This window comes from Vulpes lagopus, chromosome 10 (assembly GCF_018345385.1).
Source record: "Vulpes lagopus strain Blue_001 chromosome 10, ASM1834538v1, whole genome shotgun sequence".
NCBI classification, from domain to species: Eukaryota; Metazoa; Chordata; class Mammalia; order Carnivora; family Canidae; genus Vulpes; species Vulpes lagopus.
In genome coordinates, this window is record NC_054833.1 from 66285453 (window position 1) to 66302708 (window position 17256).

General features: G+C 42.5%; 3 protein-coding genes across 5 annotated transcripts in view; 1 reads left to right on the plus strand and 2 right to left on the minus strand.

The window, feature by feature from the left end:
* Positions 1-351, minus strand: part of TTC19 (tetratricopeptide repeat domain 19) — a 40082-nt gene extending 39731 nt beyond the window's left edge. Inside the window, exon 1 of one of the 2 annotated variants that reach the window (XM_041770184.1) lies at positions 44-351. In XM_041770184.1, coding sequence (XP_041626118.1) covers positions 44-227 — 184 coding nt within the window. In that variant the 5' untranslated portion in view covers positions 228-351. The remainder of the gene's footprint in view (positions 1-43) is intronic. The other variant, XM_041770183.1, reaches the window with a different exon arrangement.
* ZSWIM7 (zinc finger SWIM-type containing 7) lies at positions 341-15824 on the plus strand. Its single transcript, XM_041770190.1, has 5 exons — positions 341-572; positions 3190-3211; positions 7381-7483; positions 12781-12885; positions 14177-15824. The coding sequence occupies exons 1-5, from the start codon at positions 482-484 to the stop codon at positions 14288-14290; spliced, it is 435 nt and encodes a 144-aa protein (XP_041626124.1). The 5' UTR covers positions 341-481; the 3' UTR covers positions 14291-15824.
* The window catches only part of ADORA2B (adenosine A2b receptor), a 38200-nt gene continuing 21600 nt past the window's right edge, over positions 657-17256 (minus strand). The window contains exons 2-3 of one of the 2 annotated variants that reach the window (XM_041770185.1): positions 16361-16942; positions 657-924 (exon numbers count right to left, since the gene is read on the minus strand). In XM_041770185.1, coding sequence (XP_041626119.1) covers positions 726-924; positions 16361-16942 — 781 coding nt within the window. In that variant the 3' untranslated portion in view covers positions 657-725. Of the gene's footprint in view, positions 925-15796; positions 16943-17256 lie in introns of those variants that run through there. The other variant, XM_041770186.1, reaches the window with a different exon arrangement.

The following is a 17256-nucleotide window of genomic DNA, read 5'->3' on the forward strand; positions in this document are numbered from 1 at the left end:
CCGGCCCCCGCCCGGCCGGCCCCGCCCGGCCCGCGCCCCTCACCTGCCAGCAGCGGCAGCAGGCCCGGGCCTCCGCCGCGCGGCGCGACTCGGGGTGCCGGCACCCCTACCTCAGGCGTCCGGCCTCCCGCGGGCCCCGGGAGCAGGTGCGCGGAGCAGGCCCGGCACCGCCGCCCCGCGGCCCGCAGGAGGCCTCGGCCCAGGCTCGGGCTCAGGAGCCGGTACATGCTCGCGCGGCGTCCTCAGCGCACTGCAGGCCCAGCCGGATCCCAGGACGTCCCGCCCCCAGCGCCCAGCGCGCACCGGATTGGTCGGGCCGCGAAGGGGGGAGGAGGCGTCGCCGTAGCCGCCCGCATGCGCGTGACGCGCGCCGACGTCACTGCGCCTCGCTCCGCCCTCGGCCGATGGCGGGAATCTTCCTGGGGTCGGTCCGAGCGTCGCGCCTCTTGGGCTCTCGAGGAAGCTACCGGCCTGTCACGCCATGGCGGGCGCCCTGACGGGAGTCACGCTGCCCGCTGTCGTCGAGGAACTCCTGACCGAGATGGCCGCGGCGGTGCAGGAGGAAGCGCGAAGTACGGGCCCCGAGGGCGTGCGTGGGCGCTGTGGGCAGCGGACCTGGCCTGCCGCGGCTGGGCGGGGAGGCGAGGGGCGGAGCTCTCTGGGCCGGGGGTGGGGGTGGGGGTGGGCGTTGCCCCGGGGCTCAGCCGCCTGGTGCCTCCGAGCTTTTAACCAAAGCCTATGGTTCTACTCCTGAACCCCAGTTCGAAAAGAAAAGCAAAGCCAGATTTGGTTAGGGAGCAGCGTCGTGGTTCTCTGCAGGCCAGCGGGGCAGCAGGGACCGGAGTGCTGGGCGCTGCCCTCGAACCTGTGGGCAGGGGCCTCGGGCCAGGAGGGCGGCAGGGATCGGAGCTTGCGGGGACGAGCCTGCGGGGAGGTGAAATTCTTAATTAAGTTTGCTTGTGGTCTTTCCTCACACCCACCCCCAGATCTTAACTTTAATATCAGTGCGTACACGGTGTGCACCCAGATGAATATTTCGCAACCACAAAAACCAAATGCGTACGCAATGACTGGAGTAAATAGGGATCTTGTGAAAGTACCTGTTATTTCTCTGACCAGCAGAGGATGCTCTGTGACTGTGGTTACCAGAATCACCCATGTGATCTCAAGATGTGTTCACAGCGTGCTAGTGTTAAGATGATAATTCTATTTTTTTTAAGATTTTATTTATTTATAGAGACACAGCGAGAGAGAGAGAGAGAGGCAGAGACACAGGCAGAGGGAGAAGCAGGCTCCACGCAGGGAGCCCAACACGGGACTCGATCCCAGGACTCCAGGATCACGCCCTGGGCTGAAGGCGGCGCTAAATCGCTGAGCCACCGGGCTGCCCTAAAATGATCATTCTAATCAAAATTCATTGATCAGTTAGAACTGCTCAGCCAGTGTCAAAAGGGCAGGTCAAAGGGCAGTTAATAGCAGGTCAGGCCTCAAAACTGTCACTGCTTTTTCACTTGGATGGCTTTTGTTTTAAAAGGACTGCACTTTGAAAGGGTTTTATCATACGTTAACTGTTTTTTAAAGGATTGAGAAAAGTAATCTATACTGACACAAGCATAGTATTATATACGTTTGAAAGATTAGGCCAGCCAAGTATTCAAATATGTTCGGATCCCCAGAAGGATGTGGGGGAAAAAAACAATCTCTTAACTCAAATATCGACGACTGAGTAGCTCAGTCAATTAAGCACCTGCCTTTGGCTGGGATCATGATCCTGGGATGGAGTCCCACATCGGGGTCCCTGTCCCCTGCTTCCAGGGGAAACTGCTTCTCCGTCTTTAAAAAAAAAGTTAGCTCAAGCAGTGGTTGCCAAAAGTGGGCTCTGTCTGAATGGGTTAATCCATACACCATGATACTCTTGGAGGAACCCCAGTGGGTGCCCCAAATGCTCATGGCTCAGACAGAGGGACCACTGCCATTGATTCATGTTTCATTCCAGCAGAACCGTTTAGTGCTGTTTTAAAATATGTGTTCTACGTAGTAATACACTCTTCCTTCCTGATCCCTATCCTTTAATGATCATTTTTTATGTCAAGATTCTGAATTAACACTTGTATGATGATGTGATACCTAATCACAGCTGGTCTTGTAGGAAACTATGGTTTCTTTTTCTTTCCTGCATAACTTTCTGCTCTCCCTGGAATTACAACTGTTGTCCCTATATTTGGGGTTTTTTGTGTTTTGTTTTTTGTTTTTTTAGTTCTCTATGTATTTATCCGTAATTCAACCTCGAACTCATTACCCACGTTCTAAATCTCTGCTCCATAGGTTCAGATGAGTGAAATGTTGTATCAGTTTCATTCTCCTGTAGAAATCTCTCTTCAAGCCTAGACTTGCTCTAATATGGACTGTCTCCTGGCTATTTCCTGACATCTTCCTTCACCATTATTATCCTAGGAATTCCTTTTGTCCATGTTGAGCAGTATGTTTAGTGTATCTACAGTTTTCTTTTCCTGACTTACTGTCTTACAGCACATTCTTTAGTAGCTTCCTGAAGAAGAGTACATGAGGTGTACTTTCTTGAGACTTTACGTGTCTAAAAAGTTTTTTCTAACCTCATACTTAAATGATAGCTTGACTAGGTATTGAATTATATGTTGGAAATATTTCTTCAGACATCTGAAAGCATTATTCCACTACCCTCTAGCTTCTTTTTTTTTTTTCTCCTCTAGCTTCTTAAACTTACTTTAAAAAGAGTATTATTTTAACCTCCCTGCTTCATCCCCACATCCAAAGCAATCTGGTGCCCCCAATTTCTGAGGGTTTTAGGGAGAAGACGGTAGTGGATTTTGGAGTATAAATCAGGTTATTGCTTGGCCCTCTCCATCGCTAGCTTAGGATTGAGTTTCCTCTGGTAAATTGTAAATTATTTGTAAATATAATTGTAAATTATTTTCCAGTGTATCTTAGTTTTTGTTTCTCCCTGTCCTTTCATCCTGGGGAGTTTATGCTTTTTAAAAAAAATCCTTTAACTATTGTTTTGTGGGGTATTCGGAAGGAGTAAAGTTAGATGCATAGATTGAATTCACCATATTAACATAAAAATCTTTTTTGATTATAGTCTTTAAAAGATTTTGTGTCTATGGCCACCGGTTTAATATGATTAACTTTCTTTCCATTCCTGTTTTACAGTTCCTGATGAACATTTATCATCGTAAGTATATATCATGTTGTAATTGGGTTTTTTTAAACCATTAATGTGTTTTAATTTTTTTTTTTTAAGATTTTATTTATTTAGAGAGCTGGGGGGAGGCTGAGAATCCCAAGCACACTCAACACTGAGCACAGAACCTGACACAGGGCTGGATCCCACCACCCTGAGATCATGACCTGATCCAAAATCAAAAGTCAGATGCTTAACCGACTGAGCCACACAGGTGCTCCAGGCATTAATGTGTTTTAAAAGTCAGATCTTTTTAACATCAATTCCTGATTTTTTTTAAATAACTCTTATTAAACTAAAAACAATGTTTTCTTGACATGGTTATTAAAAATCTGTCCAAAGCCAGTGCCATATTTGACAGTACAAAGTATTCTTGTGTTGTCCTATTTGCCACTTCTGTTTAACATTGTTCTAGAGGGGTGGCTGGGTGGCTCAGTCAGTTGAGCATCTGAGTGTTGATTTCAGCTTGGATAATGATCCTGGAGTCCTGGGATTGAGCCCCATATTGGGCTTCTCACTTGATGGGGAGTCTCCTCTCCCTCTGCTCCTCCCACTATATACATGCACCCATGAGCAAGTGCTGTCTCTCATAAATATTAAAAAAAAAAAAAAAAGTTCGGGATGCCTGGGTGGCTTAGTGGTTGAGCATCTGCCTTCAACTCATCCCGGGATCAAGTCCCACATCGGGTTCCTTGCAGGGAGACTGCTTCTCCCTCTGCCTATTGTCTCTGTCTCTCTGTGTCTCTCATGAATAAATAAATAAATAAAATATTTAAACAAAAAAGTTTAAAAAATTAAAATAAATTTTTAAAATATTGTTCTAGTAGTTGTAGTTGTTACAGACACATGAAAAAGAAATTAGAAGCATGCCTGTCTGCAAGGAAAGACAGTTATTATTTGTAGATGATACAAATTTTTAAAAACCAAGAGAATAAGATTTTTTTATTACAGAGATTAAAAATTGTTTTCCTTCATACACAAAGTTCAAATATAGCTACATTTTCAGTAGCAACAAAAAAGTGAAAGCTACCTAGGAATAAGTGACATTTAATTGTATATGCATATGTACACTTCTATTTAAAAGTCTATAAAGAGGGATCCCTGGGTGGCGCAGCGGTTTGGCCCCTGCCTTTGGCCCAGGGCGCGATCCTGGAGACCCAGGATCGAATCCCATGTCGGGCTCCCGGTGCATGGAGCCTGCTTCTCCCTCTGCCTGTGTCTCTGCCTCTCTCTCTCTCTCTGTGACTATCATAAATAAATTTAAAAAAATAAAATAAAATAAAAGTCTATAAAGATACACACCAACCTATACCAGTGATTATTTTAGGAGAAAGAAAGAGAGATGGAAGTTAGGTTTAGAAAAGGTTTTAACTTTTCCTCTGCTAAATTTCTTTGTTTGTTTTTAGTTTTTAAAGATTTTATTTATTTATTCATGAGAGACACACAGAGAGAGAGGCAGAGACATAGGCAGAGGGAGAAGCAGGCTCCATGCAGGAAGCCCGATGTGAGACTCGATCCCAGGACTATGGGATCACATCCTGAACCAAAGGCAGACGCTCAACCACTGAGTCACCCAGGCATCCCTCTGCTAAATTTTTTATAGAGATTATGTATTATTTAAAAAAATACTACTTTTAAAATAAAACAGGCAAATAATGTAAATTAACAAAAACTTTGGGGAAAAGGGTAAATCTTACTAGTGATCACAAATATACAAATTAAAATAATGACAACTCTGTAAAACTGGCTACCACAGAAAAGATGTTGGTAAGAATGTCTGAGATGTTGGCAAGAACATGGAGAAAAGGATAATTGATACTCCACTAGTAGGAGTATAAGTTGGAAAGTAATTTAGCATTAGGTAATAGGAGCTTTAGGGATCCCTGGGTGGCGCAGCGGTTTAGCGCCTGCCTTTGGCCCAGGGCGCGATCCTGGAGACCCGGGATCGAATCCCACGTCGGGCTCCCGGTGCATGGAGCCTGCTTCTCCCTCTGCCTGTGTCTCTGCCTCTCTCTCTCTCTGTGACTATCATACATAAATAAAAAAAATAAAAAAAAAAAAGGTAATAGGAGCTTTAAAACATATATATTCTTTTGGTCACAAAGTCCACTTAAAAGAGTGTATCCCAAGGAAATAATCGTGCATGTTCATAAAGATTTTACAGTGAGCATATTCATCCAGTATTGTAGTAGCAGAAACAAAACAAAACCATCTGGAAACAATCTCACATTAGATTTAATAAACCTTAATTATCTAAAAATAGAGTTGGGAGAAAAGCAAGGTAATTCATCTTTACAGTAGAATTCTTTTAACCCTTAAGAGTGAATAAAAAAAATATTCAGGTGTTCACAATAAGTTATAAAGTTACAAAGGCAGGTTTAAAAATTCTTATTAGATTCATTTTTAAAGTAACCTATGGAAAAAAAAATAAAGTAACCTACGATTAATTTTTTAAAGATTTTATTTATTCATGAGAGACACACAGAGACATAGGCAGAGGGAGAAGCAGGCTCCCTACGGGGAGCCTGATGCAGGACTTGCTCCCAGGACCCCAGGATCACGCCCTGAGCCAAGGCAGATGCTCAACCACTGAGCAACCCAGATGCCCAACCTGTGATTAATTGACAAAGTTATGACCAAATTTTATTTTTCTTTGTCCAGAGATAATGTTATATTTAATAAAAAAAAATTTGAAACTTCCCATTCTAATAGCTTTTTTTTTTAAGATTTATTTATGTATTTATTCATGAGAGACAGAGAGAGAGAGAAGCAGGCTCCATGCAGGAAGCCAATGCAGGACTCGATCCCGGGTCTCCAGGATAGGCCATGGGCTGAAGGCGGTGCTAAACCGCTGAGCCACCTGGGCTGCCCTCTAGTAGGTTTTTGTATCAAGAGACTAGTTTGTTGGAAAATGAAGAAGTTGAACATTTTCATTATGAAGATAGTAGTCTGTCTTCATGTTTTGTCAGATCACATGAGTTCTTTAAAACATTTAACTTTTCTGTTTCAGTTCAACTCACCCATTTTATTCTCCAGTTTATAAAAATGACTCTTCCTTGTTTAAAAAAAAAAAAAAAGTGTTCTTGAAAAATAAAACATGAAAAGCATCAACAATCATACCACCCAGTGCTAATAACTGTTAAGAGTTTGGTTTATTGCCTTCTTTTTTAAATTAAATGTTTTATTTTGAGATCATTGTGGATTTTCTTAAGAAAAAAATTTTAACATGATAGAGTTTCTAAATATCCAATTTTGTGCCCATCCTTTCTCACCTATTGTTAAAATTTTCCCACATACCAGTTTTTTTCTGATCTATCATTTAAAAGTGGGTACCCTTATTACTAATACAAAAAGTACAAATTAATACCCATCAGGTGGTCAACATGAGAAACTCTGATAATATTGGTAGTGGTTAGCATGTGGGGAAAATAGAGCTCCTATACAGTGCTGGTGGGACTGCTATTTCCACTGTGGAAAGCTATTGGCAACGCCTGTTAAAGTTGAAAAATGTATATATCCTAAGGCTCAGCAATTCTACTAATATAACCAGGAAGAATTCTCATATGTGTGCATTAAAGGACATGTATGGGGATAATTGAGTATTATTTATAATGTAAAATAGAAACAATCAGAATGCCCAGCAGGGTACTTACAAACATAGAGTGGAATGTTATTCAAAAATTAAATTAAAAAATATATCAGCATGCATCATTTTCAAAAGCACATTGAACAGAAAAAAACCCAAGTTGACAAAAAAGCCTACAATTTATCTTTTATGTTCTAAAACTCATGAAACAGTACTATGCATGTGTATATACACATAGGTGTGTGTATGTATGTGTGCTATGTATATGTATTCAGTATGCCTCATATAATAAAAAAGCATTAATAGGAAGAAAACCAACAAATGCATGTCGTTGCCTCGGGGATGAAAGGAAGTTGGGAAGAACAAGAAGTATTATGAAATGTAAAGATGGCTTTATCTATAAATATGTTAACATTCTAGGGGATTGATTACGTGGGTTCTTGCTATATTCTTTTTTTTCCAAATTAAAATCAATTTTTAAAAAAATGCCAATGGTGATCCTTTGGGTTAAGTTCCTGAGGTGACCTGTGAGAGTAGATAAGATAGTCTTATCTGAAGCCTTTCTGTTTCCCAGACTGAAGTTCATCTTCGGCCCATCAGCCATCCAGGCCTTGGACCTTGTGGACCGACAGTCCATCACCTTAATCTCATCGCCCAGTGGGAGGCGTGTTTACCAGGTAGAAATCTAGAGGTGGGGATTATCTCAACCAGAAACCCCTTAGCAAAATGTTTTCATGGATCCCAGTAGTTCCTACTGAAAAGCAATGACCCAACTTAGTAAAATTAGCATATTAGTAATTAAAATAAGATAAGTAAGACTGGGGCACCTGAATGGCACGGTTGGTTAACTCTTGGTTTTGGGTCAGGTCTTGAGACCTCAGTCTTGAGATCCAGGCCCATGTTACTTTGCCCTGAGCACAGAGTCTGCTTGAGATTCTCTCTCCCTCTGCCCCGCCCACTGCTTGTATTCTCTCCCCCCCCCCCTTGAATCTTAAAAAAAAAAAAAAAAAAAAGATAAATAAGACCTATTAACCCTACCTAGTAGCAATGTATAGAACCAGCAATGATGTGGAGAGGCTGTTTTCTCAAGTCTCATGGAGACAGTTGACTTTTGCTTCCCTGTGTTTGATAACAGGCATCTTTACCCAAAAAAAAAAAAAAAAAAATATTAGTTTTACCTTGTTCATTGTCTCTTGTCTACAAAAGCCAGAATGCATTTTGAGGTCCTCCTGAATGCTCAGATCATCTATCAGTGATCTTTCTAAACTGTTGTCAGGAAGTATTTATTAAGGGTCAAACTATGCTGAATGCAGATAGTCCACTTGGACCTCAGTTTTGCCCTCTAGAATTTAAGATAATAGATCTGTAAAGTAATAGTCTTTTATCAGACTCTGAAAGATTTCCATGCGTTGTTGCTAATTCCCACAAAAAGCCCAACAAGGTGTTTATCTTGCAGGAAATGGAGATGCAGAAAAGTAAATTAATAGTCATATCTGGCAGCTGGGATTTGTAACTGCCTCCATTTGTATATAAACACTGGGCCATACTCCCATCTTATTCCCACTCCCCCACCCCCTAATTTACCTATATGAGACAAGGATAAGTGCTGTGGGATTGAGGGAAGGGAATCTTATGTGTTCTCCCAAAATTTTGTGTCTGGGGGCACCTGGCTAGCTCAATTGGTAGAGTGCATGACTCTTCATCTCGGGGTTGTAGGCTTGAGACCCATGTTGGGTGTAGAGATTACTTAAAAATAGCATCTTACGAAATAAAATTTCCTAAAAAAAATTTTTGTGTGTGTGCATCTGGCTTGAAAGGAATAAAGAAGCCATCAGCTCTAGTATATAATGTAGGTCTTGCTGAAGATCAGGAAGGGGGAAGCTTTTCAGTGTTTGGACTCTGGTTTATTTATGACGAACTCAGAGCTGAGACCATGTCAAATTTTTTTAAAGATTTTATGTATTTATTAGAGAGTGTGCAAGTGGGGAGGGGCAGAACAAGAAACAATCTGAAGCAGACTGCACTGATGGGGCGCCCAGTGCAGGGCTCAGTCTCAAGACCACAACAAGATCAGGACTTGAGCCAAAACCAAGAATCTGATGCCTAACCCACTGAGCCACTTATGTGCCTCTCAAGTCAGTTAATTCTTAGCGAGTGAATGAAGCAGGCAAAGCCAACTTGGGCAAATCGGTCCCTTTGCTTAGTGAATTAACTTGCCATTCCTCAGTGTAGCATGACTTAACCAGTCTGGCAAATCTTCATGCATTTCTTCATTAAAGAAAATGCGGTAATTAATGTTGAGTGCTAGAGTCAAAACTTTTGGATTGTATATTTACTTAAAAAAAGACTACCTAGGGGATCCCTGGGTGGCTCGGTGGTTTAGCGCCTGCCTTTGGCCCAGGGCCTGATCCTGGAGTCCCGGGATCAAGTCCCACATCGGGCTCCCGGCATGGAGCCTGCTTCTCCCTCCTCCTGTGTCTCTGCCTCTCTCTCTCTCTCTCTCTCTCTACGTCTATCATGAATAAATAAATCTTAAAAAAAAAAAAAAGACTACCTATTAGAATTTTGTCAGGATGAATTTAGAGATTAGTAATCAGAGCTATTGGGGTGCCTGGGTGGCTCAGTAGGTTAAGTTGCTGCCTTCGGCTCAGGTCATGATATTGGGAGTCCTTAGATCGAGCCCATTGGGCTCCCTGTTGGGCGTGGATCCTGCTTCTCCCTTCCTGCTTCTCCCTCTCACTCTCCCCCTGCTTGTGTAAGCATGCACACGCGCATTCTCTCTCTCATGAATATTTTTTTTAATGTAATAATCAGAGCTATTAAGTGATACTACACCTGATGAGGTGTTTCCATTTTACTTCTCATAGTTTTTATCTTGGTTTTTTTATGTAGTTAAAATACCCAGAACAAGAAGGGCCTTGAGTTTTTCCCACATCTCTTGGTTTCTGATTTTTTTGTCTCCATTCCACTATTAGCATAACACTTGACTTGCACAGACTTCTAACTGCTCTCTAGTTCTAAGATCTAGTCATTAGTTAAAATCTTAAAGATTTTGTTTGACATATTTTAATTGTTGACTTTTTATTTCTCCCAAGATTGCCACGACTTGTTTAACTTTCATCATTCCCATCCTGTATTATATTACATTGCTTTATTTGTCATAAAAGTGCAAACTTCCTAGTACTATAGCTTTCAGTTTGGACTTTGAATTAAATGAGGCTATAGAAATCTTATATACACCCTAATGGTCTCATTGTATACTAATATAGTCTGAATCTGGCTTAAGTCACAGGTTCTCTGAGATGATAAAAGTTGAGTCAGACACTGTCTTGATACTCCATTAGTCATCTTTCCACAGGTCAGCCTTCTAATCTTACTGCCTTCCAGGCACAATGGTAATTATTCCAAAGTCACCACTATGTTGTTGTCACCTGAGTTGCTTTTCTGTAAACTTTTTTGGTTTACCTAGGAAGAGGGATGCATCAGTCAGGAGGAGGCTACGTTAGGCTGTGGCAACAATGACCCCCAAATGCCAAAGGCTTACAGAAACAAAGTTGTATGTCTCATTCATGCTTCATTCATACCCATTCAGAGTGGACTGCTGCTCTACTCCAAAACATCTCCACTTAGGGAATCCCAGTTGGTGTAGCAGCCCTTCTCCAGAATATCTTGGATCTCATAGCAGAGAGAAAAGAGGAAGTGGTCTGTGCCAATTTGTAATGTTTCTGCTTGGCTACTCACATTTTCCTGGCTAAAGCAGGTCACATAGCCAGCCGGTATTTAATAGAGCAGGAATGTATAATCTTCTTTCAGAGAGAGGCCCAAACACAGGGAACAATAAATAATACAGTTGAGCATTCTAATGGCTCCTAAGAGGCTGGCAGCAGCCATAAAATAAAACTGTAGTTGAGAGTGGATGACCATCTAGGTGGGTCATGCTCCTTAGAACCCAACCAGAACTACAGCAGACTTCCTCCAAGTGAGGCTCATGCAAGTCTATATGGGTCTCCATTTCCTATTTCCCAGATTTTTCTGTTTAAAAAGTTCTCTCCTTGGGGTGCCTGGGAGGCTCAGTTGGTTAACTGTCTGCCTTCAGCTCAGGTCATCATCCCAGGATTGAGCCCTGTATCAGACTCCCTGCTCAGCAGGGAGCCTGCTTCTCCCTTTCCTTCTGTGCCCTCCCTCCCCACTCATGCTTGCGCACTGTCTCGCAAATAAAATCTTTTTTTAAAAAAGTTGTCTCCTTCTGAGGATAAACATTGCAGACTGTGAGTGGGCAGAGTGGGGGCAGTTCCTGTAAGAGGAGGTCATTTTTCCATTGAAGGCTGAAGCCACTGAATTAGATGATCCCTGCAGTCAATTTCCAGTTCTAATCTTTTCTAACTCAGATTTTTGCCTGATTACTCGGTTCATTACTCATCTGATGCTAGATAAGGAAGAAACAAATCCAAAATTTACTATCTCCTGACAGTATTTTACTGCCTCAGGCCATTGAACATAGTACTTTTTAGTCCTAGCCAGCCCCTGAAAGGATCAGGGGAGGGAGTCTCTGCAGACTCTTCCCCCTCCCTAAGTAACCTGGCATTTATTCAAAGTCCAGAATATTCTCATGGGCTGGGGATCTGCAAAAAAGAAGGAACCAGGAACCATTAGAGTCTGTGTAGAATTCCACAGGCTTATGCCTGCTTAAATTTAAATCTAGAAAGAAGAGATAAAGGAAAGAAAGAATCTAAAGTTTTATTCATTCATTGGTAATGGTTTGGAGACCCAAGAACTGTTCATGTCACTGCTGGATATTGGATTTTTTCCCCCAGAATTAAGTGGGAAACCGTCTGCTTTCAGACGTTGTCAATTTGACAAACTAGCACAACACTAGAACGGTGCTATTCTTTTGTTAAGGCCTTATTGCTTTATTCTTTGTTGGGGAGAAAGGGAAGAATCTTGGGAGTGCTGTTTTGTTTTTTTGTTTTTTTTTTTAAATCCTGGCCTTTTCATTTAGATTGCCATCTCAAAAAAAAAAAAAAAAAAAAAGATTGCCATCTCAAAGCCTAAACCTAATTTGAAAGCCCTGTGGCAAATTCCTAAGTGGCGAGTCATGGTAAAATAACCCTCAGGATGTTTCTACTTCCTTGAACACTGCTTTCACACTTCCAGTTTGGAAATTAACTCCAGGATCGAAGCCCGGGGCACTTCTGGTTTTGGCTGCCTGGTGGTAGAGGGACTTAAACACGTGATTTCTCCTCGAGTTTGTCCATTCACACCAGAGACGCATCATAATCTCCCTATATACATCTGTCTCCCTTCTGTCCCTTGACTACCAACAAGGCGATTTGTTCTTGGACAGGGCCCTCTTACCAACCTCTCAAGTATCCATATCCTTCCATCCTGCTAGGTGAATAGGCAGATCCAGGCTTGCCTCATTCGGAGACCTCCACCCTGAGCAGCTGAGTCATCCCTTTTGCAAGATTCTTTGCTTTATTTATTCTCCTGCTCTCAAATGTTTCTCAAGAGTCCTTTCCTTCCTTCCTTCCTTCCGAAGACCCTTCTTTCTGCCTTATTGCTTACTCTTTACCTATTTTCACGTTTTTAAGGTGTGTCATGGAAGCTTCAGTAATGCACACACATGTTGTGAAATACCACTGGTTAAGAAACGCCATGATAAAGTGTATGGGAGGGGAACCTTTCCCCTCCACCTCCTTCCAGGCAGCCCACTGAGTGGGCTCTCTAAATCGCTAGGCAGAGGAACAAAATGGTTTGTGTGGATGGTTTAACTAGTCTGAAAACTCCAGTTTCACTGTATGAGAGTCTGCACACAGAGAAGTGGAGCTTCCACTTTTGTGTAAAACATTACTGCAGCTCTTCCCGGTGTAATTTGCAGAATGACTGAGTCCACAGATTGATAAATTCAAGGGAAGCCAAGCAGTTTTCCAGCACCCCTGTCAAAGTCTGATCCCATCTGTCCTTTTCTTTAAAGGTACTTGGAAGTTCTGGTAAAACATACACATGTCTGGCTTCTTGTCATTACTGTTCATGTCCTGCCTTTGCCTTCTCAGTGCTGCGGAAGAGTGACAGCCTACTGGTAAGGATGGCGAAGGCTCTTCCCACTCCAATGGAATTAGGAGAGAAATTCTTGGCCTTTACGGTGTGGTTTAAAGAGCTCTACAAAATCGAAATTTTTACTGTATGTTGAAACAAATACTATATTGTCCTTGATTTCACTTAGTCACCTCTTTTGAGTTTACCCTCCTAAAATGCAGTATCATCTTTTAGATCTATATCCATTGCCTGATTTTTTATTTAAAAGGTCACAGATGAAGCTTTGGGGAAGGCAACAAGGTAATCTCAGAATTTGGCTCTGGGGAATTAGCCTAATAAAAATAGGAGCTAAACATTGTTGGCAACTTTGCACATCCCCAACTCCAGCTACGAGATGTTTCTTCCCACTGCCCATAAGACAGCCATGCTGGATTTTCAAAAGGGGGCAGGAGAGCACATTGATACTTTGCCTGATTTCACAAGCACCCAGAGCATCAAGCAGGAACAAGACATACATACAACTCCTTATTTCAAAAGAGAAAGCACTACCCACCTGAGAGCAGGTAGCTATTTTGTAAGGCTTGCCAAGGAAAATTATAGTACCCACTCCATTCTTCCCCTTTCTCTTATGCTGTTAACTTGGTAAACATCTTGGGAACGGGGTGGTTGGTTGGGTATCTCATTGTTAAAAAAGGCCACATTCACAATTGATGTGTGATAAGTTTGTTTCACCTATAAACAACAAGATGAAACTTAGGGCCCCTTAAATATCTAAAGCTGTGTGTATTCTGTGACAGAAGGTCCAGTACATCCCCAAAGATGTGTACTGGCTGATATTCTGGAGGGTTCTGTGACCCCACTAGCACCCTCTCCCTGTAGGACAACATAGTGACCTTAGACTCAGCACATGGGTATAATGAGGATGAGACCTGTCCTCATGGGGTACCTGACAGATTTAAATGAGATAATCTGTGAGAAGCACTGAGCAACACAGAAGGTCAAAGAATGTTAGCCATCACTGTGAAGAGCTTTCTGAAGGCTGGAAGCAAGCAGTAGAACTGAAGGCTCAAATGAGGGGCCTGTCTTGGTTCTCACTCTGGGTTACATACCCTGTGCCAGCTGGATCTAAACTGTTTCTCAAAACAATAGGCAAAGTAAAACTTCCTATATTCCCTTTGATTTCTAGAAAGAATACATTATGTCATCTTTATCTGCAGCTTTGAGGCAGTAAATCCATGACCTATGTCCCCACTCCTTTCCTACTGAATATAGTGAGAGGTCTTGGTTAGCTTTGGTCCTGCCAATTCCTAACAGGTTTGTGTTTCGTGTTCCAGTGCAAGCATCTCCTGGCAGTTTATGTCAGTCAGGTAATGAGGACCTGTCGACAGCTGAAGGTCTCTGACAAGCAACTGACTGACATATTATTCACAAAGAAGAAACAAATGTAGAAGATATAGACAGCATTGTTATCTTTCAATATAGAAGTCCTACCCAGAATCACCTTTAACCCACCAAGGTTCACGTGGAAAAGAGATGAAATAGATCTTCTGGAGACGTCTTGTCACTGTTTCTTTGCCCTCCTAGACAAGAGACCATGAGTTTAAAGCCAGGACATGGGTATGGTTTGAAGCTCTACCATTCTCCCAAAAAATATGAGCCCCCATGTGTAAATTTCCTGGATGGAATCAAGCATTTTAGGCTCAATCAAAACCCAATATCATGTCCTGTCTGCAGCTGGTCAGATTCTTAAACTACTGAAGTACTAGTAATTTTTAAGAGGTTGAAATGGTAGACAAAACTGGTCAGATGAAGTTTAGATGAGTGTTACTTCCTTTCTTGGGATCCAGGAAGTTACTCTGCAGCAGTAAAAGATCAGAGCAGAGATGCGGCTGACCAGCAAGTATAAAAAAGACTGAGGGATTCTGGTTGCAGAGAGCTTTGGCTTATCTGTGGTGTTGGTGCCAGAAAAGCTTACATAGGTTGTATTGTTAGAAAGGTAGTGTCTAAAAAAATAAAAAGAAAAATAAAAAGAAAGGTAGTGTCTAAAACAAGGAAAGGGGTGGTTTTGCTCTGCATGCATCATGGAGCTTTATAACAAGCCAAATGAAGGAAGCGACTAAGCATCATGCCCTCAAGAAGGCAAAGAAACTACTTTCCAGGGATTTCCAGTCTGAAGAAGAAAAATCCCAAGAGGAATATTTTCAAATATGGGACTCGGTTGGACCCAGGAAGAGTGAAGGAGCCATGACGGTGACAATGAGACCGCGTTCAGCCCAGGAGAACTTCTCAGTAAATAAAGTTATTTACAGCTGGAATAGGAGCCAGGAAGTCCAGGAATGCTCTGGCCCCCAAGGGGGCTCATAAATCTGCAGCGTCCTTGTCCTTGCAGGGATACTGCAGAAGGAAATGCAGCAGCAAACAGACAAGACAGACTTTATAGCCCAGGAAACGTCCATCCTTGTGCCCCCAGAAACCTAGGGTTGCTGGTACATGAACACCATATGGAAAGGGCACAGGTGAGGCAGTGTTCCCTGGTGGGCCAAGCCTTGTGCAGCAGCCATAATATCAAGACTTGACTTCTTGGGGAAACTTGAGCTGGGTATAAACTTCTCTTTTGAAGTGGCATTCAGAATAAAGAAGAGAAGGTAGATTCAGCATCCTAAGCTGGTTGGTTTTCAAGTTTTACTTTATTTCACCTAATAGATATACACAGTTATATGATTTTGACTTAAAATTTTCACACTTGGGCTCCAGCAACTTGGCCAAACTTGAGCTTCGTAGAGAAATGAACTTCACTACCTAACTGTAGATGGGGCTGTGCAGTCTGGTAGAAGAGGGACCCCATTTCCCCAGTTTGTTCCTCCGGAGTAGTTTGCAGTACATGGAAAAGAACATTACCAAAACTGTTACCTGATTATATTCTACTTAAGAACTTACAAGAGTACCATTTCCCCAAATAAATATAGCAGTTTTTTGACTGAAGAATTACACTTTTAATTTTCCTGGTCACCTTCCTAGGAACAAGTATACATTTTTAGTATGTTCAACTTTTATTCTTTCACTGCCTCTAAGTTAAAAAAAAACATTTGTATTATAATAGTTTACAGTGTTTCACAGTAAAATATTTCATTTTCTACCATGAAAGAGGCAGACTCTTAAAAAAGCAAAACAGTCTTTTACAGTCCACTCAGGCCATCAGCATCATCCACACAGAGCAGCCAGAAAAAAAACATAAATATATTTGTGAGCCTTTGGAGCCGACTAATAACATGTACTTATTAGCTAGGTATGTGGTAACTCCAGGGGAAGTACTCAGAAGCAGCAGCCCATATGCTTACAAGGTGTAGCTGTCTTTTAACAACGGGAATCAGCCAGTCATGTCCCATCCCTTTGTTTATTATGAATGTGTGCCTTCTTGAAGAGGCCAGGACCTAGGTCATAGGCCCACATCAAGAGCAGACTGTGTCCCTGCCTGCCCATTCCCACTCTTGAGGACATCTGTCTGGCAGAGAACATACCTGGAGATGATTTTGTGAAAAGTATAGCGGAAGTCTCGGTTCCGATAGGCATAGACAATGGGATTGACAACTGAGTTGGCATGTGACAGGAGAATGGCCATGTTCATTGCCCACTTGGGTTTGTCCTTAGCCCGAGCTGGCTGAAAAAGGGTGACACAGTTGATAGCATGTACTGGCAGCCAGCACAGAGCAAAAATCCCAACGATCATGGCCAGGGACTTGGCTGCGTGGATCTCCCGCTGGATGACGGTCCTGGAGTGGTCCACCAGCTCAGTGCGCTGAAGCTGCTTGCAGGCCACCATGAAGATCTTGATGTAGATCACCAGCATTATGAGCAGTGGGGGCAGGACGCACCCAAAGAAGTTGAAATACACCATGTAGCTCATGGGGACCACATTCTCAAACAGACACTTCACGAGGCAACAGCTTTCGTTCGTGGTTCCATCCCAGGGCTCCGTGCAGTTGGTGGCACTGTCCTTACTGTTCCACCCCAGGAATGGAGTCAGTCCAATGCCAAAGGCAAGGACCCAGAGGACAGCAATGACTCCTCTTGCTCGAGTCCCAGTGACCAAACTCTTATACCTGTTCAAAAGAACATCATCTGTTATCATCCATGTACATTACTCTGTAACCAGAGTCCAAGACCCCACCTCTGCTTTGGTTCTATGGCCTTTACCCTTAACAACCTTTCAGGTTCACCCTCAACATAAAGACCTGCAAACACGTATGAGCAACTTTGCGCTAGCAAGCTCAACAAGATTTTCATTCTTGACTTACTAGCTCATCTCTGTTGAGTGACAAATCATGCTCATAAGAACAAGTGAAGTCTTAAGAGGGTGCCTTCTAATTACCCACATCCCAACCTAAGAGTCTAGGTCTTCTATAAGGCACTGTTC

Bases quoted from the DNA above. Each gene is read 5' to 3' on its own strand.
- ZSWIM7 (XM_041770190.1), top strand. From the start codon at position 482: ATGGCGGGCGCCCTGACGGGAGTCACGCTGCCCGCTGTCGTCGAGGAA. The intron at 573-3,189 runs GTACGGGCCCCG...CCTGTTTTACAG, and splicing joins GGTGCAGGAGGAAGCGCGAA to TTCCTGATGAACATTTATCA. The intron at 3,212-7,380 runs GTAAGTATATAT...TCTGTTTCCCAG, and splicing joins CCTGATGAACATTTATCATC to ACTGAAGTTCATCTTCGGCC.